At 42.9% G+C, this 21,697-nt stretch overlaps 1 protein-coding gene across 11 annotated transcripts; it reads left to right on the top strand.

The window, feature by feature from the left end:
* The first annotated feature begins 11,123 nt into the window (after positions 1–11,123).
* LOC106600554 (cold-inducible RNA-binding protein B) lies at positions 11,124–20,179 on the top strand. Of its 11 annotated transcripts, none has more exons than XR_001327836.2 (8): positions 11,124–11,258; positions 11,974–12,083; positions 12,186–12,292; positions 12,538–12,703; positions 12,851–13,019; positions 13,765–13,826; positions 16,455–16,554; positions 19,784–20,179. XR_001327836.2 is itself a non-coding variant. In XM_014192002.3 (7 exons), exons 2-6 carry the CDS (start codon positions 11,984–11,986, stop codon positions 13,823–13,825), a joined length of 555 nt encoding a protein of 184 aa, XP_014047477.1. In that variant the 5' UTR covers positions 11,124–11,258; positions 11,974–11,983; the 3' UTR covers position 13,826; positions 14,366–15,216. The 11 variants fall into 11 exon arrangements, 6 of the variants coding, with proteins under 6 accessions (XP_014047477.1, XP_014047475.1, XP_014047474.1 ...); XR_014391910.1 differs by having other exon boundaries at positions 13,761–13,826; XR_006769141.2 differs by lacking the exons at positions 16,455–16,554; positions 19,784–20,179 and adding an exon at positions 14,366–15,216 and having other exon boundaries at positions 12,538–12,667; positions 13,761–13,826.
* Positions 20,180–21,697: the final 1,518 nt, after the last annotated feature.

The raw sequence follows: 21,697 nt of genomic DNA, 5'->3' as shown, positions 1-21,697 counted from the left end.
CTCAACTCGGTAGTGGTCCGATGATGCGGATGCTAATCTACAGGACTGTTTTGCTAGCACAGACTGGAATATGTTTCGAGATTCATCCGATAATTACTCATCTCAGAGTCATCTGTTCTGATCTTCAGCTCTTGCAGGCTCCGATGAAGTTTGTGCCACGATCCAAGCGTAGTTGCTTTGCAGGTCCTCGGATAGAGAAGAATCTTCTCGAAGCATTGATGAATCTGGGGGTAGACATAGATTCTATCAATTTGATGTGGACTGCTCTTGTACTCATGCAGGAGAACAGGACGGCCCAGCGTTGACTTTCAGCGCTGCCTCTTCTGGTCCGAGGGGAGGTGATGCTCCAGGGTCCAAAGATGTCCAGTCCAACATGAGTGAACGGAGGATCAGAGGCAAGTCTATCTGCAGGTAGTCTGACATCTTTTTCTCTTCTAGTTTTCCTCTAAGTTTTCTGCAGATCACACAGTTATGGATTATGCTGGATACCAGTCTTTTACTTCCAATGATCCACAATCCAGCTGACCGGACTGTGCCTTCAGTGAAGTGACGATCCTGATGTGCAACTTGCTCATGGTATTTCCTCACCAACAGAATGGTGATGTGGTGGTTCTTGGGCATGATGAGAGGGTGTTTCTCTTCCCATGACATATCAGATGTGTGACCTCCGATTCTTATTAACCTGTCCTTATCGATGATAGGGTCCAGCTTCTTTAGTGGACTGTGTTTGGTGACCTCTTCTCTTTTGGCGAGGCACTTGATTTCTTCTTTGAAGACTTCTTGCTGTACACATTAAATCAAATCAAATGTATTTATAAAGCCCTTCTTACATCAGCTGATATCTCAAAGTGCTGTATTGAAACCCAGCCTAAAACCCCAAACAGCAAGCAATGCAGGTGCAGAAGCACGGTGGCTAGGAAAAACTCCCTAGAAAGGCCAGAACCTAGGAAGAAACCTAGAGAGGAAACAGCTATGAGGGGTGGCCAGTCCTCTTCTGGCTGTGCCGGGTGGAGATTATAACAGAACATGGCCAAGATGTTCAAATGTTCATAGATGACCAGCAAGGTCAAAAAATAATAATCACAGTGGTTGTTGAGGGTGCAACAGGTTAGCACCTCAGGAGTAAATGTCAGTTGGCTTTTCATAGCTGACCATTCAGAGTATCTCTATCGCTCCTGCTGTCTCTAGAGAGTTGAAAACAGCAGGTCTGGGACAGGTAGCACGTCCGGTGAAAAGGTCAGGGTTCCATAGCAGCAGGCAGAACAGTTGAAACTGGAGCAGCAGCACGGCCAGGTGGACTGGGGACAGCAAGGAGTCATCAGGCCAGGTAGTCCTGAGGCATGGTCCTAGGGCTCAGGTCCTCCGAGAGAGAGAAAGAAAGAATTAGAGAGAGCATACTTAAATTCACACAGGACACCGGATAAGACAGGAGAAATACACCAGATATACAGTGGGGGGGAAAAGTATTTGATCCCCTGCTGACTTTGTACGTTTGCCCACTGACAAAGAAAGGATCAGTGTATAATTTTAATGGTAGGTTTATTTGAACAGTGAGAGACAGAATAACAACAAAAATATCCAGAAAAACACATGTCAAAAAAGTTATAAATTGTTTTGCATTTTAATGAGGGAAATAAGTATTTGACCCCCTCTCAATCAGAAATATTTCTGGCTCCCAGGTGTCTTTTATACAGGTAACGAGCTGAGATTAGGAGCACACTCTTAAAGGGAGTGCTCCTAACCGCAGCTTGTTACTTGTAAAAAATAAGCAATCAATCAATCAGATTCCAAACTTTCCACCATTGCCAAGACCAAAGAGCTCTCCAAGGATGTCAGGGACAAGATTGTAGACCTACACAAGGCTGGAATGGGCTACAAGACCATCGCCAAGCAGCTTGGTGAGAAGGTGACAACATTTGGTGCGATTATTCGCAAATGGAAGAAACACAAAAGAACTGTCAATATCCCTATTCCTGGGGCTCCATGCAAGATCTCACCTCGTGGAGTTGCAATGATCATGAGAACGGTGAGGAATCAGCCCAGAACTACAAGGGAGGATCTTGTCAATGATCTCAAGGCAGCTGGGACCATAGTCACCAAGAAAACAATTGGTAACACACTACGCCGTGAAGGACTGAAATCCTGCAGCGCCCGCAAGGTCCCCCCTGCTCAAGAATACATATACATGCCCGTCTGAAGTTTGCCAATGAACATCTGAATGACTCAGAGAACAACTTGGTGAAAGTGTTGTGGTCAGATGAGACCAAAATGGAGCTCTTTGGCATCAACTGAACTCGCCGTGTTTGGAGGAGGAGGAATGCTGCCTATGACCCCAAGAACACCATCTCCACCGTCAAACATGGAGATGGAAACATTATGCTTTGGGGGTGTTTTTCTGCTAAGGGGACATGACAACTTCACCGCATCAAAGGGACGATGGACGGGGCCATGTACCGTCAAATCTTGGGTGAGAACCTCCTTCCCTCAGCCAGGGCATTGAAAATGGGTCGTGGATGGGTATTCCAGCATGACAATGACCCAAAACACACGGCCAAGGCAACAAAGGAGTGGCTCAAGAAGAAGAACATTAAGGTCCTGGAGTGGCCTAGCCAGTCTCCAGACCTTAATTCCATAGAAAATCTGTGGAGGGAGCTGAAGGTTCGAGTTGCCAAACGTCAGCCTTGAAACCTTAATGACTTGGAGAATATCTGCAAAGAGGAGTGGGACAAAATCCCTCCTGAGATGTGTGCAAACCTGGTGGCCAACTACAAGAAACATCTTACCTCTGTGATTGCCAACAAGGGTTTTGCCACCAAGTACTAAGTCATGTTTTGCAGAAGGGTCAAATACTTATTTCCCTCATTAAAATAGGCAGCATCCTTTTATAACATTTTTTACATTCGTTTTTCTGGATTTTTTTGTTGTTATTCTGTCTCTCACTGTTCAAATAAACCTACCATTAAAATTATAGACTGATCGTTTCTTTGTCAGTGGGCAAATGTACAAAATCAGCAGGGGATCAAATACTTTTCCCCCCCACTGTAACAGACTGACCCTAGCCCCCCGACACATAAACTACTGCAGCATAAATACTGGAGGCTGAGACAGGAGGGGTTGGGAGACACTGTGGCCCCGTCCGACGATACCTCCGGACAGGGCCAAACAGACAGGATATAACACCACCCACTTTGCCAAAGCACAGCCCCCACACCACTAAAGGGAAAGCTTCAACCACCAACTTACCATCCTGAGACAAGGCCGAGTATAGCCCACAAAGATCTCTGCCACGGCACAACCCAAGGGGGTCGCCAACCCAGACAGGAAGATCACGTCAGTGACTCAACCCACTCAAGGGACGCACCCCTCCTAGGGACGGCATGGAAGAGCACCATCTGATTATGGTGGTTTTGGCTTGTTTAAGATGGTTGCCCTTGTCACTGTTTGGAGCCCTGGAGAAGGATTTGGCCATTTGGAGTAGTTTTGTGATTGCTTGGGTGAGCGACTTCCAGCTGGAGAACTGTTCAAACCTGTGTGGGCCAAGTTGGACTTCAGTAGCGAAGGTTGTGACTTGCGAGCCAGTCGGGACTTTCCCATGATGAACCCAACATGACTTCTTCCTTCGACATCGACCACTCTGAGGTAAGCTACAGCTGATGTGGATGAATCTGAGAAGACGCACAGTTCTCTTCGCTGCATGGAAGACAAGGAGACAGGGACATAGGGCCTTCGGATGGTGAGCTGTTCGAGTTCAATCGGTGAGTCTTTCCACATTTTCCACTGCATCTCTTTCTCTTCTGGTAGAGGGGTGTCCCATTCACATTGTTCATGTTCAGTAGAGATTTCTCTCATTAGAGCCTTGCATTGCATAGTGATAGGTGCTACAAAAGATCTAGGCTGTTGACCGTGGATAGGACACCTCGTCTTGTGAACGTCTTCTCTTCTCGGGATACATGAAAGGTGAAGCTGTCTGTTTCCAGATTCCAACTGATGCATAAGCTTCGCTGGTTCTAACCCTAGATCGAAATCTTTGAGATCTTTTGCACGATCCTCTGGAAGAAATACTTCCATGACTTTGCTGCTGTTGGAGGCTATCTTGTGCAGCCTCAAGTTTGACATGACTAACATTTCTGTTGTTTTTTTCAGGATGTCAATTGCTTCTTCATCACTGGAGAATGAGGTAAATCCATTGTCCACATAGAAGTTCCTCATGACAAACTGTTTTGCATCTGTGCTGTGCTCTTCTTCACCCTTCTGCCCACCTCAGTCCGTAGATGGCCACAGCTGGAGAGGGGATGTTGCCAAACACATGTACTTTCATCCTGTTATATCAATGCTAAGGTCGTGGTCTTCATCCCACAGGAACCTCAGGTAATCTCGGAGGTCTTCTCTGACAAAGAAGCAGTAGAACATCTGTTGCACATCAGCTGTGACTGCAATACGTTCTTTTCGGAATCAGATGAGGACTCCGAGGAGTGTTTTTCAGGTCTGGTCCACTGAAGAGGACATTGTTGAGGGAGACACCTTCATGCTTAACACTGGAGTCAAAAACTGTCATCGTTTTGTGTTCTTTCAAACACTTTGCATCCAAAGTCGTCCGTATCTCCAGCTGGGACAGCGCCCTCTATGCAACGCTGAGCTTCCTGAAGTTGTGTTATTCAGTCTCATTTGTTCTGTAAATGCTAACTTTAGCTGGCTTATGAGATACGTTCAGACATACATCACCGATGATGACACATTCGAGGTCAAGGCATTGTGTGTAGGGTGCGTTTTGAGACCCGTTGTATTGCTCTCTGACTTTGTGCACTCTTGGTATGTCTCTTCCCGAGCAGGAGAAGGGTTGCTGAACCCGTGTTGAGTGCTGGAATCTTGTCTACAACAGGCATCAGATAAGGGTGATGACGTGCAATTTCAGGTGAGGGAATCTCTGATCTATCATCGGGCATCATGTCACATTCTATGAGAATGGGAAGTATAAGCTGTGTTTTTCCTTTGAATGACTCCACAATGTAGTTGCTTGCTCTTCTCCCAGATGTCTCCATAACGCCTGAACATGTCTTCAGAGTGTAGGGAGCGGAACCTCCTCTGACAGCAAAGAGGTCGAAGAGCTCAGTTCTGGCTAACAACTTGTTGCTCTGTTCATCTAAGAATGCATATATTCTGACTGCCTTCTCTCTGTGACCTGCGGGATACACTTTGACTAAGCATATCTTGGAACACGATCTAGAGCTGACTGCCTCTCCACAGATCTCAGTGCACTTTGAGGTTACTGCAGGTGTTGCCCTTTCTCTTTGCTCCCCGCCATGGTCTTAGTTGGCTGCGGAGTTCTCTGTTCTCCATGGGGATGGCCCCGGATGCAATGCAGATGGATGTCCATCATTGTCGCACACTTTGCACTGCACTACTGTCTCAGTCTTTTGCGAGATGTTTGGTTGAAGCACAGTATCTGAAACAGATGTGATTGTCCTTGAGATAAGACTTGCGTTCATCCAGTGCCTTGCTCCTGAAGCTGCAGCATTTTCTCAGAGGGTGAGGCTTGTTGTGTAAGGGACACTGCTTGTTGAGGTCCTCAAATGTCTTTCCTGAGGGATGAGCCTGGTTAGCTTTAGACAGATGAAACGTCTGTCTTCTGTACGGACACTGGAGTTCTGTGTTCTCTGTTGTGCTTCTCTGGTGATTTTTCAGTCTTTGTGGAGCTTTAACCTCCTATGTTTAGGAAGCTGAAGCTTGGATCGTTGCGGGTCCTCGCTTGGTTGACAATAAGACTGGCGAAGAAGGAGAACGGTGGGAATGCAACCCGATGATCTTCCTTGTATTTTGACGCTTGTGAGATCTATCTTTCTTGTAGGCTGTAGGGAAGCTTCTATATGATTGGACTGACACCACAAGATGTGTCCAGATACGAGAGGCCTGACACGTGTCCACCAGCTTTAGCTGCCTCCAGCTCTAGAAGCACTTATTCGGAAAGTCTTCAAATCTCTGCCATACCACCGTGAGCCCTGCTGTTGCTTTGTGGACGTGCACCGATCTGATCCTCTTGTCCTGCTCAGATGACTCGGGTCTAAGCTATTTGGAGAGTAGGTCCAGCTCTTCTCCGGCTGTCAGATTTAGATATTTGGTGTTGCTAAGAAAGGATGATTTCCATGCCCAGTAGTTTTCTGGATGGTCATCATACTTCAGTAGTCCGGAACTCACCATTTCACGGCGTATCAGGTATTTAGTTACATCTGTAGCTCCTGATGAATCAGGAGGATCCTCTCTGAGGGCAGTTACAGGCCGTGGTTGTGGCTGAGGAGACGGCAGGTGAGCTTGGTTGGACTGCCCAATGTTGTGGGATGTCCTACAGACATTTTCTCTCCTCTGTAGCTTTTAATGGTGTTCTGGAGAGGGGGGAATATGTTGCCGTTCTGCTGGTTACCTGAAGGACTGACAGGTAGACCTCTGCTCATGACCACTTAGTTTGTCAAATCGGAGGACTGGTTCAGTTTTGTAGCATCTGGCTGTATCAACGTTGACCACTGCTGGATGGACCTCCAATGACCTTGGGTCATGATGAGATGGAGCAGTGTACATGGTTGTGTGCGATTGTACATACTCACTGATGCGTTGAGCTGTGCTGAGAGGTGTCATCTGTGTTTCTATCAGACGATGTGACTCCATGTTTTCATCTTCGGCGGCTGCTTCCAGAACCTCAGCTTCCGCTATGGCAGCTTTCTCCTGTTTGAGAACATGCAAATGTACTTTTACCTCTGCTTTCCTTCTAGCTGCCAGGGCAGCTACTTCAGCCATAAGCCTTTGCTGACCTTCTTCTATGCAGGCTTGTTCTCTAACGATATCCGCTTCACGTATAGTATAAGAAGCCAGTGCGCGTGCTGCCTCTGCGTTAGCACAAGCCTTGGTGGCTGCAGCACTAGCTGATGACAGGTTAGAGTGACTTGAATGCCTAGAACTCGTGCGTTGTGACATGGCAGCTTCAGCACTAGCTGATGTCAGGTTTGATTACCGTAAATTCCGGACTATAAGCCGCAACTTTTTTCCCAGGCTTTGAACCTCGCGGCTTAAACAATGACGCGGCTAATATATGGATTTTTCCCGCTTTCAAATGTTTTTTCTCCAAAAAAACACATTCTGTGACGTGCTCAGTTTTTTGGCGGCATGAAGCTTTCATTAGACCAATGAAATTGCCGAACGGGTTAAGGTCAAACAACTTTTTTGTTTACTGTTTAGATTAAATCGAGCGCTCTCAAACTTCCCATCATTCTGATTACGGTAGTCATTTTGTCACCCTCATCATGGCAAAGACACAGAGAAATGCATATGATGCAGCTTTCAAGTTGAAGGCGATTGATCTGGCTGTTGGAAAAGGAAATAGAGCTGCTGCACGGGAGCTTGGTCTTAATGAGTCGATGATAAGACGTTGGAAACAGCAGCGTGAGGAATTGACTCAGTGCAAAAAGACAACTAAAGCTTACTGCTAATTTGTTTTTTTTGTTACAAGCCGTGTTTCGTTAAAGCCTATTTATTTTTGTTACAAGCCGTATTTCGTTAAAGCCTGTGTAAAGTTCATTTGTTTCAATGTACCGGTAGGCACCTGCGGCTTATAGACATGTGCGGCTTATTTATGTTCAAAATATATATCTTTTTTTAATTCAGTGGGTGCGGCTTATATTCAGGTGCTCTTAATAGTCCGGAAATTACGGTACCTAGAGTCTCTAGAGCTTGAGCACCATGACCTAGTCTCCAGCGTGTTCTATGGGCTGCCCTCTACATCTAGATGCTGAAGGAAGGTTGGGGTTTTACCTTGATCCTTTGGTTGTTGCATGATGAGCTTGGGTTACCTCCCTGCGATGATGTCTGATGGCTGAAGAGTCTGGCTGGACAGCGACAATACACTGTTAGTCTACACCTGTTGTCTACGAAGCATGTGACAAATAAAATTAGATTTAGATTTTATATTTGATTCATTAAACAGTGGATATGTTTGTGATGCATTTAATGTCTCTGGATAGATTTGAACAATCTAGACCAGTATTCATAATATGCTGATCTAGAATAAAATTATATGAACAGCGGGGACCTGATCCTAGATCAGCACTTCTACTCTGAGACACTATGAATATGGGCGCAGATTTCCATCAGGATTGCTTACTTTATCATCACATCATTGACTCAAAATGATTGAGTTGGTATTTGTTTGTCCCTCAGCTACATTAAATAGAATATTTATATTGTATCTCATTACTCTTCTGGTCTCAGTAAACTGTTTCCTCATCAAATAGCTCATTCGGATGGGTGAGGATAACATTTGGCTATTATTTTAAATACAATGTTATTATGTTATAACAGAGAATTAAAAAAAAAAATGTGTAAAACTAGAAGCCATACAGGAAGGGGGAGGGAGGAGGAAGTTAAAGAAAGGTTGAGGACATCTAAAGACCAGCTTTTCATACTGTCTGCCAGCAGATGACCCTGTTGCACCATTTGGGGTATTGAGAGGAACACTTTGATCATGTACTTTGTGAAAAGAGAAAGGAATGGAAAAGTTCCACATTCCACATGTAAAGGGTTCGATAGATTATTCAGATGGATTTAAATACTTCAACATGTTCCACCTATAACCTGCCCTTAACCCCAACAACTTTACATTTACTGTATATTCTGTGGAGGTTTTGTTGTTAATGTAAATGCCGATATCTTGGCCACATGGACAGCATTGTCTCATTTCCATTCACACAATCAAAAGTTGACTGTGAATGGGACAGCCATCCACCCCAGTGTGTCTCACATTGTATTCAGTGATGTGGGGGATGGTCCCGTCTTTGTTGTTCAAGATGGGAGGGGTAGATCTTTCACCAACAACCAACTGTCACCCCTGTAGGGACACTTACCCAAAGTACAGTCATGAACCTGAAGGGACCAACCTTCCCTGGTGGGGTGTAGAACCTTTTACACTTCCAAACAAAACCAACTTATCTCTTCCAGTGGGGATTTTAGCATGTAAATCTTGGTGGTGCAAACAAACAAAACTCATTTGGGATGCATGCCAGCAAAGCCACTACACAACACTAAACAATACATTAATTGCAGTATAAAGATGACAAACGATGCCCACAAACTGTTAGGGCCTACATAAAGTTGTCCCAACAGCAGAGTCCCAACAGCAGTCCCAACACCTTACCACGTAGTCAATATAACTATTTGTTCAGCACTTTTGAAATGTACAGTGACCGAATTCTCCCTGTACACTAAGTCAGAACCATAGGATAAATAAAGGGGTCATTTAAGCAGACAATGAAAGCTCTTACAATATTCAATGATTACATTTCTCTAAAACAGGTTATAAGCTACATGTGCACCACCAAGTCAGAACAGTAGGTGAAATTAAGAGGGGAATGGGCTACAAACAGCTTACTACACAACATACACTTAGTATTACTTTCTAAGCTACGGTATACAAATCTCCCTGGCATATTACATCATTTATGCAGCAACATACAAGACTCACCTTGTTGTGCTTTGCTCACTTGAACAGGAAGGTGGCACAGAGGTCCTTCGTGGGCAAATTTTGTCATCAAACTTTGTCATCAAAGTCTGGAATTCTCTGGATTTATGGTGCTATCAAAACAACTTCGAACTCTGAAAGAAACAATGTTGAATCATGATGACGTCAGTGATCTTCAAGCCGTAGCTTTAGAAAGAGGCCTGAGTTCCCAACTTATAATTCCAAGTTGGATGACCGTTCAAAACTTATTTTCCCATTCAGACCTCGTTTTTTCCCCGAGTTCCCAGTTGTCTTAAACTCACTGAAGTCAGATTTCCCAGTTCCAGAGTTAACGGTTGTTTTGAGCGCGGCAGAAATCATGCTGGATTGTCAGCATGGCCAATGTTGAATGTTTATCATTTTAAGCTTGGAAAATATACCCTTAAACCCAGACCTGGGACCACACACCCACTCCACTGAATAGCAGGCTAGTGATTGTTTTGCCAAGCTTGCAGTTAGCCACTGATTCCTTCCAAACCACTCATTGTTGAATTTGCGTTTTCCAACTTGTTGTGTAATGTTTATGTCCAATGGTCGATGAGCATTGATACGTTTTATCTAGAATTTCTCTTCATTATTTCTCTTCATATCACGAGGATTAAAAAGGACTTGCCAGTACATTGTCGACTTGATTCATGATGATGACTGCTAGCTAAGATTTTGAAAGTATGATGCTGACATGATCAGCCCAATCAAAGCTACTGTAGATATAACGTGATTTGACATTATTTTATCTGTGGTCAATAACCTTGAGCCTTCTTGGATGGGCACTTCTAATGTAACTCTATGGCAGCACCCAAGGGGCTTGAATTTTCAAGCTCTACCCTTAGATTTGGCGGTGACGTAGTGTTCCCATGAGTGACAGAACACTGAGCCAATCATAGCGCAACTAGAAAACATTACCATCCCCTACGCTCTGTATTTTCCGCTGGCTGCCCCACCACCACAGAAAGCACTGAGCTAGGCTGAAACAACTGCATTTTGGAGCTGCCTTACTCAAGAAAGCAAAAAAGAGAACATGTTTGTATGCAGCTTTATTAACCCAATGATTTTTTACATTTAAAAAAAAAATGTTTGCAAACTTATGTGACTCGTATTAATGCCAAAATAACATGCAAAACAGGCAAGCCCACCTGCCCTGAATGATGGGTCGCCACTGATCAATCTCTTCATCTTTCCAATGTAATATTCCCCCTCAAAAAGGCAAAATAAAGAAGGTGATATAGAGGATCTTAGAGTAGGCAAGACAGAGATTTATATGGCTGAATTTTGTATATTGTCTTCTGTAGGCTAAATCCCCATCACACACATGGAGACAACTAAAAAAGCTTATGTGCTATATGCAGGAAAAGGTCCCATGCTTGCAGAAAAAGTGGACTGTGGGATAGATACATGGACACAATTATCATTATTTGTCTCTTTTCCACTTTAGTACAAATGTTTTGAAAAGTTGCCTAAATAAAACTAGTGTCTGCTTAATTGATAAATAGCAAACTCATTATTATTGAATAGCTGTTATAATTTCATCAATTCGTTTGATCAGGACATTTTCAATAGAAGGTTACCGCCAAAAAGATGTGTCCATATTGAAATAAGACAAGATCCCGCCCCCCATTTTAAATACTTAGCCAGCACTCCTCGCAGAGAGTACGACCTTCCATTTGTTCTGCGACGACGTGCCTCTTCAAGCACCAGCTCTTCGCGTTCGGGCTGTAAAAAGGTGCATTTTATATAAGTTCGTATTTATCTCAATATACTATTTTGTTATTATTCTTTAGGTATTCTAAGTAATAGTTAATGTGTACATTACCAGACTTTATTTATTGTGAATAAACATGGTTGGAATGCGGCTTTAGCTGTTATCTAACATTAGCTATAGTAGCTATTCTTCACACGCAGCAATTTGCCAGTTTACTTAAGCTGTGAACATTTGTACGGGCGAAAGAAACATCTATTAAACACACGGCGGGTGTTTCACTTTCTTGCAAATATATAATTAAATGTATGTACCTACGCTAGTTATGAACTTCATTGTAAAGATTGCTGCATCCGCCTTTAGCCAGTTAGCTTAGCACCAAGTGGCGAAGCAGGCCAACGTGGTGCAAAATGGCGCTTATATTCTTGGCCTGCTTCCACCCCCAACACGCATTTAGCCAGACTCATTTACTGGGCTTAATCTGTTGTCCAAACCTTAACACGTTATGCCAAATAACATTTGAATTTGTTTTTTGCCTGAATTCGGTTAACTATGTACAGCTAGCTAACCACATCACCTTGGTTGGCCTAACGCTAGCTATCTGGCTAATTCTGTGCGCATTGTGTCGGACAATAGCTCCCGCACACGACGTGACTTGCGTTTACAACTCCTAACAAGTATCGTGTACACAATGTAAATAAGTAGCTGCTTTTACTTGATCCGGATTTATCCCTTGCAGACAAAGAATCATGTCCGACGAAGGAAAACTTTTCGTGGGAGGCCTGAGCTTCGACACCACAGAGGAATCTCTGGCAGAAGCTTTCGCCAAGTATGGAAACATCGCAAAAGGTGCGTTCTAGACATATTTATTTTATTTGTTAAGTGCTAGCTGGCTACTTCCAGAAATATTATTCATAACCGAAATGTTTAATTTCCGTTTCTCTCGCACAGTTGATGTCATCAGGGACAAAGAAACGGGAAGGTCTCGTGGATTCGGCTTCGTGAAGTACGATAATGCCGAGGACGCGAAGGACGCATTGGAGGGAATGAACGGCAAGGTATATCGGTATCACTACTTATATTTACCAAGTATTATAATTACTTTTGTTTAAATGAACTTAATGACATAACTGACTAAATAACTAGGAATACATCGAGGTGTAGCTTAATGAACCATCAATTTATTTCTGGTTTATCATATCGAAGTTAGCCAGGTAACTTATTAATCCGGTTAAGTCATAATCCCAATATGAAAGGTCGCATGTTTATGACCCATGCTGAGTAACTCTCCTGTCCCTTACAGTCTGTTGATGGCAGAACCATTCGTGTGGATGAAGCCGGCAAGGGTGGCGGTCGCTCAGGAGGCGGAGGCGGCGGTGGATTCAGAGGTTCCAGAGGCGGTGGCGGATATGGTGGTGGAGGTGGCTATGGAGGTGGGAGAGGAAGAGGTGGGCGAGTTTACTCGCGAGGTATGGGCAGGCAATCTGCAAGATGGTGTGCTCCCCATCATCCATTAGCGTTTTGTCTTGCCCTCCCTCTTAGCCGTAGTTACATTTCGGTGTGAGTTTGCTTTAACCGTGAGTTTGTTTTTGAAGTCTTGTGGTGTTTGTTCCCAGGTGGTGGAGGATATGGTGGCGGTGACAGGGGATATGGTGAGAGGAGCTATGGTGGTGGTGGAGACCGCAGCTATGGGGGTGGAGACCGGAGTTACGGGGGTGGCGGTGGATACAGGAGCGGCGGTGGCGGAGGGTACTCTTCTGGTGGCGGAGGATACAGAGACAATAGGTGAGGCGAGACGTCTGATTACACATTTCCTAAATTGGTGTTTGTTGACATTCCCCTCTTACATCCTTTACAATGAACTGTAGTGGTGAACGATTAACTGATGTTATAAATTCCACTTAGCTCAGTTTTTAAGCCCAACGTGCCCCCTTTCCCCCAGTTCTTGATGTCAAGAACTGTGGGACGCTGGGCTGAAGGGAGTTGAGGTTTTCATTAAGCACGTTTTCAGCCTGGTACGGCGTGGTAATTAAATGCAAAGACTGCTCGACTGGGTTTCTCCCCCCCCCCCAGCTCGGCGGAAGGGGTTTAAAAGCAAGGTTTCACACCCGCCAAAAACAAGCACAATGCGTATTTATGGGATCACCTATTGTTGGGGCATAGATATGATAATCACGTCATTGTGTACAGCTCTCTGGATGGATAGGCCTACACTTTCATGCCTGCATGTTAGGTTGGATGCACACATGAGGGGGAGCAGAGACGGGACTATTACTTTAAGTCATCAAACTACGTAATATACACCTGTTATCTTATTTCATAGTAACTTTCTATTGTCGAGGCAATGTGGACCTGCCAAACAATTGAATGTTTGGCTTTGGGATATATATAAAAAAAATTCTGCTAAAGACATTTCATGTTAAATATTTTAACCAGTGATTATTTTTTTAATATTTGTGCTGAAACCGAACTGACCTCAAAGCACTAATGAACAGGGACCTTACCTATATTTTTTCCCTTCCAATGTTAGGGGCCAGGGAGGCTACGGGGATCGCTCTGGAGGTTCCTATAGAGACAGCTACGACAGTTAAGGTATGTGCTAATGTATTTGTTTCTTGCTTCATAGGCCTAGGCTGCGTTAGACCACTTCCTCATTCCAAGGTTCTGGACTTGAATCTTTTACTAGGCTGCTGCTGAATAGTTTAGGATGAGATCTAGTTCTCTTCGGTGTACCTTCCCTCCTACTTTGAAGTCATTCATACCAATCTACAGGATCATACATTTCCTTGATCTTACACCAGCACAGTTTATACAGGAAGATGACACCCCCCCCCCCCTCCCTCCCCTCCCTGTAACTATTTGGGACTGTTTAGTGCAAGGCTCTCAACCCTTTTCCTGGAGAGCTACTATCCTGTAAGTTTTTGCTCCAACCCTAATCTAGCACACCTGACTCTAATAATTAGTTAGTTACAACTGGTTGGAGTGAACCTACAGGGGGGTAGCTCTCCAGGAATATTGTTTGGAGAACTCTGGTTTAGTGGGTAACTGGGGATGTTATCAAGCTCTAATGTTCGTGAAACTTGTTTCCTAAACTCAGTGTCTTTACCTGTGTGCCCAATTCTTGTCCTCAGCTGCACACGAGTAAAAATCCACCCCTGATTCAAGATCATCCCTTGGCTGGCTGTATTTAAAAAGCTCCTCAAGAAATTTGTCCACATGTTGACCTGATTTTTGTAGTCCTATTCTGTGTTTAAGTAGCTCGAGCGTCTTTCAATTTAGCCATGAGGTTTGGCCATTAATTTACAAACCATGTTTAAAAAGTTAATAATCTCTAAAGGATGCATCTCAATTTGCTCTTAATGGCATTTAGTTAAATTGATAAAGCATAATGTCTGACTTGTTGGTGCTGTAAAAACCAAAACGTTGCTTCACATGGCTGTTTGTATATAAACGCCCACTGTTCTTTACATTCTACTCCCTGTCCCTATCAGCACTGACATGTCCATTTAAATCCTTGATATTGGTATTGTGGATATCAATGAGGCTTGTTTACCTTCTTGTTTTCCTTTGTTTTAAACGACAATGTCGACCTACCTCCTGCCAAGTTTTAAACTGAGCGAGAAATAAAATTATTCCTTTGACAACCTTTATCTATACAATTGAGGTTCTTAAAATAGCTGAGGGTCCTGTGTGTTCAGTTTCCAAAAAGAGTGAATTCCTTTCAGACTGGTGAAACTTCATGAGGTTGCAAATTGCAGCATGCTACAGTCTGCTCACGGTATTTTGTTGTTTTGCTCTGCTCAATGCCTGCATTTTAAATGTGCTTGTTATAATGGACTGAACACAAAGATCAACATCAATGTTACTTCTTGCCCAATAATATTCCATCTGGGAACGATTTTGTACTTTCTGTTCTTTGTATCATCAACATTGAAGATTATTTTGGCTTCATGGAGCCTATTAAAACGATTTGTTGAAAATACTTTCTTGTGCCTTGAACATGCTTATGGGGGAATTGGCTGGTTTATTGTCAGTGATCTTAATCGTTAGGTTATCTTCATAGCGTTGGCTTGTTTCCCTTATGTGGGGCTTTAGAGCTAATTTCTATGGTTTAAACTTGAGAAAAAAAGTGAGAACAAGAACTTTGAAATTTTACAGAGATTCATAGGAAGTGACATGGTTCCAGTATTTGTCTGGTCTTTGGCCTATTTAAGTGATGCTTCTCTGGTGGCTTATGTTGCCACTGATGCAAGTGTGGTGTTTGCCTTTTATAAGTGGTTAACAGTGAGTGGGGTACTGGTAAAGTATAATCAATGCACTTTTCCAGTTTCCTCAAAGCAAAATTTCACTCAAGTATTGTTCTCATTTTCTACTGGCTTGCCACCGCAGGGCAAAGCAGTGGTTGGTAAATGGTCATACAATCCTCTAGTTGGAGTCAATGGCAGTTGCCAAATTGGCAGTTCAGTATAACTTGGTATGTTTCAATAGTTTGTCAAACAGTGCTAAGAGACATGCATATGACAATTGAGGGGTACATTTCAGCCCCTATTGGGTTGACTAATCTTCCATGACTTAAGTGGGGCCTAATAGTGGGGAGTAGATGGTGGTGGTCCTGTTAATGCTCCATTGCTCAGCTACAGAAAATGCCTACAAGTCCTTGGAGAATGAAGTGTTGCGCCTACCAACAAGTGCTCGTCAGAAGTGAAAGCTGCTCTCTTGCCTAGTTCATTTGTGGAGAATCGATAGGCCAGTTCACGTGAGGTAAACTCCTTTTGCTCTCCTGCTCACATCCTTCAAACTGAGTTCTCATTTTATTTCCAGAAATATGTTATCCATTGTCCCCCTCAGCTGCAAAGATTGCCACAGTCCAATGTTCCTTGGCCACTTCTGAATTTCAGAACTACTCTTAAATCCACATAGAAAACAACTGCCCCCCCCCCTCTTGAAATGTGCCGTGGCAAAATTACCATTCACCTGGCCTCAGTCCGATTACGTTTGCATCATGTCCATCAGAAATTCTCTGATCACCTCAACTGGCTCAATTGTCCCCTCCTTCAGGCCTGATTTTTGCAACCACTCCCCCCCTCCCTCTTTTATAGTGTGGTTCTAAGCATTGTGTATAAAGTCTGGGTAGATGAACATGTAATGAAACGGTTGCTTGCCAAAGTATTGCTGTTTTTGTGAGCTTCTGTTCTAATCTCATGAATGTCTTTTCGTTAGGATGAATTTACCCTCTGGAGACTTACCTGTCCTGAACTCTCCAGTGTGTCAGATGGTGATGAGCTGGAATTGCAGTTACTGCCGCAGCTAAATTTACCAGGTTTGTGTCTCTTGTTCCCGTAAAGTATTTTTTTGTTTTGTTTAAAGGCCCACGATCGGAAATTCACTTGTCTGTCTTTTCAGTGACAATGCCGTGCTTTACTATTTGATATGTGCTAGTACTTTTGTCTTTATTTTCAGTGCTGGGTTTTATTTGAATGTTCCCACTCACCAGCATGCTTTATTAATCAGAAAGAAACACCTTAAATTCTTTGCGACTAATCCAAACAGCTTTTTGTCGTAGGCGACACTTGGTTGCCTGAGCCATGGAGCAAATTAAAACAGGGGGTAGCGAATATGTTTTTGCCCCTCTTTCTATTATAATTTTTGACCTGAAAGACAAATGGTTTTGCTTCACTATGCGACTCACAGCTTTGGTGCAGCTATACCACATCTATCCTACAATGAACAGGCATCTGCGAAAAAATTCTAGGAATTTGTAACTTTTGTTGTGCTGTTAGATTTGTATTACATACAATGTAGAACTCATGCCTGAGCCATGGCACAAATTAAAATGGGGATTGCAAACTTGTATTTGCACCATTTTACCGGCAGTTGTCCTGACTCTTGTCGTCATTAAAAAATCCCATGGCACTTAAATGTAAAAGTAGGGGTGTTAGCCACGGCCCCAGGGTTAAATTCTTAACCTGCCACCATTCCATCGTTGTAACCTAATCATCTCCCTCATTCCTAATTGGCGTCACTCCTCACCTCCATCTGATAACTGTGGTGGGCGTTCTGGCACAATGGTTGCCGTGCATTGGTGGATGAGGTGAGTTTCCCCCTTACTATGTGAAGTGCTTTCTGATTACCTCAGTTGGTAGAAAAGTACAATATTAATCCAATCTATTATTAATACTTATGGAAGATGCAAAACATTTGGAAATAACAATAAATAGATGGCAAAGTCAAAGATATTGGTTTCCATCTGTTGCAAAGTTTCCCTATTATGATTGACAAATCCAGCTCCAGAACCAGCCTAATCTCCACTACCCAGAAGGGAAATTCGTGCGAAAGTTTAATTTTGTTTGTCTGGGGAATGCCGTTAACAGTTGATTAACCGTTGTGTGAAGGAAGCTTAGGCTCCTCTTTCGTGAAAGGATACTCAAGGCCAAACCCCTTCCTTCTGCAAGTTTCAACTGTTTATCATGGGCAAAAAGGTCATTTCTGTTCATGACTTAAAATATAGACAATTTTGACTGGTTGTGGAAACTTCATCTGCACACAGGCTTGAAAATCACCACACCCGTTTAAGCACCGCCTTCGCCCAGTCCTGATTCGTCCAAATAATCAATGACAAACCACATTGCTGCTGCTTGTAATCACAATTCTACATAAGGCTTGACAGATTCTCGCGGTTTAATCTGTCCCGTGAGATTAGAAACAGCCTAGCCAATCGTAATACGGTGTGGGGAGAAATTAAAGGTCAACAATTAAGGTTAACAAGATGGCTAGCCGTGGTTAGCATGCTAGCTAGCCGTACTAGCTACATATCCATTGAATTGACAACAAATATTCTATAATCAAAGAAAATGCGTGTTGTCCCACCAAATGGATTTGTTGCGGATGAATATCAGTGCATGATGACGTAATGCGCACAATGTACTTTTTTGCTCAAGTGTTCATGTACCCATATCGCATTTTCAACTCTACCAATTTAGTTTTGTTACAAACTGTTGCGTTAAATAGCAAATGTGCCCCCTCTGGTCTTGGCACCTGCACTCTAGCCAACTGCTAGCAGATACAGTGCAGGTAGGCTGTGAGGATTGGCTAGTCTACGTTATGAGATTATTATGGATAAGAGCGAGAATATATTTATTTGTTAAAGTCAAGCATAATTTCACCAGAGTAAGATGCTCTGTATTTATAGGAAAGCAGCATCAAGCTCATTACTGCTCATTTTCACCACCCTGTGAAGTTAACTTCATCTGTAGCCTAATAAACTGCATGGTTTGAGTCGTAGTGGGAGGACCACACACCATATCATCATGTGACTCTTACTTATGCCAAATATTAATATAATGGTTAAGTTTCCACTGCCTTTTCCTGCATAATACATTTTACTGACAGAGCCCACCATGTCATACAAACAGATTGTCGGAATTTATAAAATTACACCGACATTTTTCCTTCACAGCTGTCATGATTTTTGACTTGACTCTCATAACTGGCTTGAAATGTGGTTGACAGCCTAGCCAATAGGTTCCCCGTTTGATGTTTCTCAAATGGGTATCTTCAGTCAGTATCTCGTGTGACCACCATTTGCTTCCATAATAGGCAACAGAGTTGATCAGGCTGCTGCTATTAAATTCTCTCGCAACAGGTCTAGTGGACAAAACTGCATATTTTAGTGGCCTTTTATTGTCCCCAGCACAATGTGCATGCATCTGTGTAATGATCATGTTTAATCCACTTCTTGATATGCCACCTGTCAGGTGGATGGATTTTCTTGGCAAAGGAGAAAGGCTCACTAACAGGCATATAAACCAATTTGTGCACAACATTTGAGAAGCTTTTTGTATGTATGGGATCTCTTATTTTAGCTTATGGGACCAACACTACATGTTGCATTTTATTGTTCAGTGTATTAGTGGCCTGCGTCATTCTTCGGGGGTGGAACCTAAACAAGCATTTCCGCTCTAAGGCAGGAATTGTCTACGGTTGACATTGCCTTCTGGTGGAAGCTAGGGTGAATTGTATCCACTGAATACAAGTGTTCCCCTCCCCCACAACCTCGTTGGAGACTCACTTTTTAGTCTTCTGCTTTTGGTTTTGTCTAACAGCTGAACATATAATTTTTTTGTTATTGAAAAGATGCAGCAATTTAGCTGGTACAATGATTCTTTACGCTTGCTTGCTTTTGTCACAAACTGAAATTAGGCTAATGTAGGATTTTGGTTACCAGGAAATGGCAGTGATATCTTTTGAACGCTTGCTCGAAATGCCCATGCCTCTGAGTGACTGAAGAGGGGGATGGTGCGGCCTTCCAATTTGATAACAAGAGACAGACCCGCTTTGGTTGTGAAATCAGAGGGCTCCACAGTTAAAGGCAATTATTCATTAGAATGTAAAAGTATTGAAACATATTACTGCAGATATTAAGGACTTTTTTTTAAATGTCAATGCAAAAAATATTACGTTGAGCCTTTAAGTGTATCCGTTAAGCCGCCACTTCTAATACTCTGACAATACATTGATTATAATTGGTTTCTTTCATTCCTTGGTCTCAGGTCCAGTGTATGGAGTTGATGTGAGTGTGTGCAGAAGTGGAGTCTACACCAGGCCAGAAATCTGCATTAGTCTGAAGATTTTTGTGTAAATGTTTTTAAATAAAAACCCAACGAATGATCATTAACAATTAAGGTCCTACAAGCTGCCCCTTATTTAGGAATCTGCCGTTAGCGAAAATCACCTATACTGATTTGTTACAGAATAAACAAATGCGCTTCTGTTTTAATTTGAGTTTCAACATTTCACAGCTCAGTTGTGTTGCATGTGTTCATGGCTCTTGAAACATGTTGGAGCATGTGTTCAACTAGTAGTTTTTATGTGATGTGTTTGTACATGATGTATTGTGAATTCAAGAATCTTCAATAAAGGTGCAAATCATTAAGTGCCCAATCCCATATTGCTTACCTATCCAATTATTTCTCAAAGGAAATAGATGATGGGGTCAAACCTCTTGAGTCTTTCAATTAGACATTGAATTAATGTTCAGTTAAAACCCCTGAAAGACAGCAAGCAATGTTTGGTTATCCCAGCTCAGACAGTGTGCTGCAGTACTCTAGAGCATTTATCATAGGGCAAGGTGCGTCCCACCCAGTGCATCATTTGTAAATTGGGAGGCGAGCCCGAAAGGGGGGTGACCTAGGGAGCTCTAAGGTACCGGAACGCATGAAAGAAATCGCGTATAGAGCGTTGCATGCATTATCGCTTTTGCGTACTGGTATAAAGAGGTGCTTGCAGAAGTTGCACACATGGGGAACATCTTTGATTTCACACAATTCAGATGACGAGAATATTTTAATACCTCACAAATGATCGAAATGACAGGCTACTTTGACACTGACAATCTGAGATCAATGAAAACAGCCTTGTCTTGAATCAATCAATAGCCTAGGTCTGTGGAGACACACATTGTACAATATGAGCAAATGATAACCCTAAAAACCTTTCCAGTTTCACTGACAGCCAATGCGCTCTTGCCTAAAGCTTCTCATTTTACTTTGTAAAACAGTTCTCTTCACTCAGGTCTATTTGGAAGTTGATTACTTGGCCTACAGACAGATTCGTCTTCTCTTTTCCCACAATTGTATTTGAAATGTCATGAAAGGCCTGATTTGGTTGACAGTAATTATAACTTTGGCAAATGTAATTCAATTATCAGAGGTGCTGCGGCACCTCCAGCACCCTTCCCACGGCTATCATTTTCCTTACAGAATCAAGTGCAACGCTAGAGAGAAATGTCATTGTAGTTCTGTGGTAGATACAGGTGCACTTCTCTCTGGCCACACGTTGGTCTATATAGGCTACAATGTTGCGCTGCGCAAACCATGGGCCAGCCCAACACAAATCAATTCTTAGAATATAAGGCACAGTTTTTTTTTTTTTTAGGGGGCAGCCAGAACAATTACAGAAAAGCAATTTAATGAACTGATTGCTTTATTTTTACATTGCAAACAGTGAAAATGTCTCATGTCAGGAAAGGTACCGGATCCTGGCAAATGGGTTCCTGAACGAAACGGTCCAAAACAGAGATGAACAGGATCTGGCTCACATTAAGCACTGGTCTCACCAGGTAATGTGTCCCACTGAAACTGACAGCACACTTCTTTGGTGCCATGAGGGAGATAAGCACTGTCGGGTTTATACAGTCGACATTGGCCTCGTCCCCCTGAAATCACACAAATTAGAGAATCAAATACAACGGGTGTAGACCTTACCGTGAAAGGCTGACTTACAAGTCCTTAACCAACAATGCAGTTCAAGAAAGAGTTAAGATAAACTAAAGTGAAGGGAAAATTACACTATAAATACATTTTTATTAATTGTTCAGCAGTCTTATGGCTTGGGCGTAGAGGCTGTTAAAGAGCCTTTTAGTCCTAGACTTGGCCGTGCGGTAGCAGAGAGAACAGTATGACTTG

Source organism: Salmo salar, chromosome 03, assembly GCF_965601325.2.
Source record: "Salmo salar chromosome 03, fSalSal1, whole genome shotgun sequence".
NCBI lineage: Eukaryota > Metazoa > Chordata > Actinopteri > Salmoniformes > Salmonidae > Salmo > Salmo salar.
Note: the sequence above shows the minus strand (reverse complement) of the source record. Positions and strands in the feature narration are given on the sequence as shown.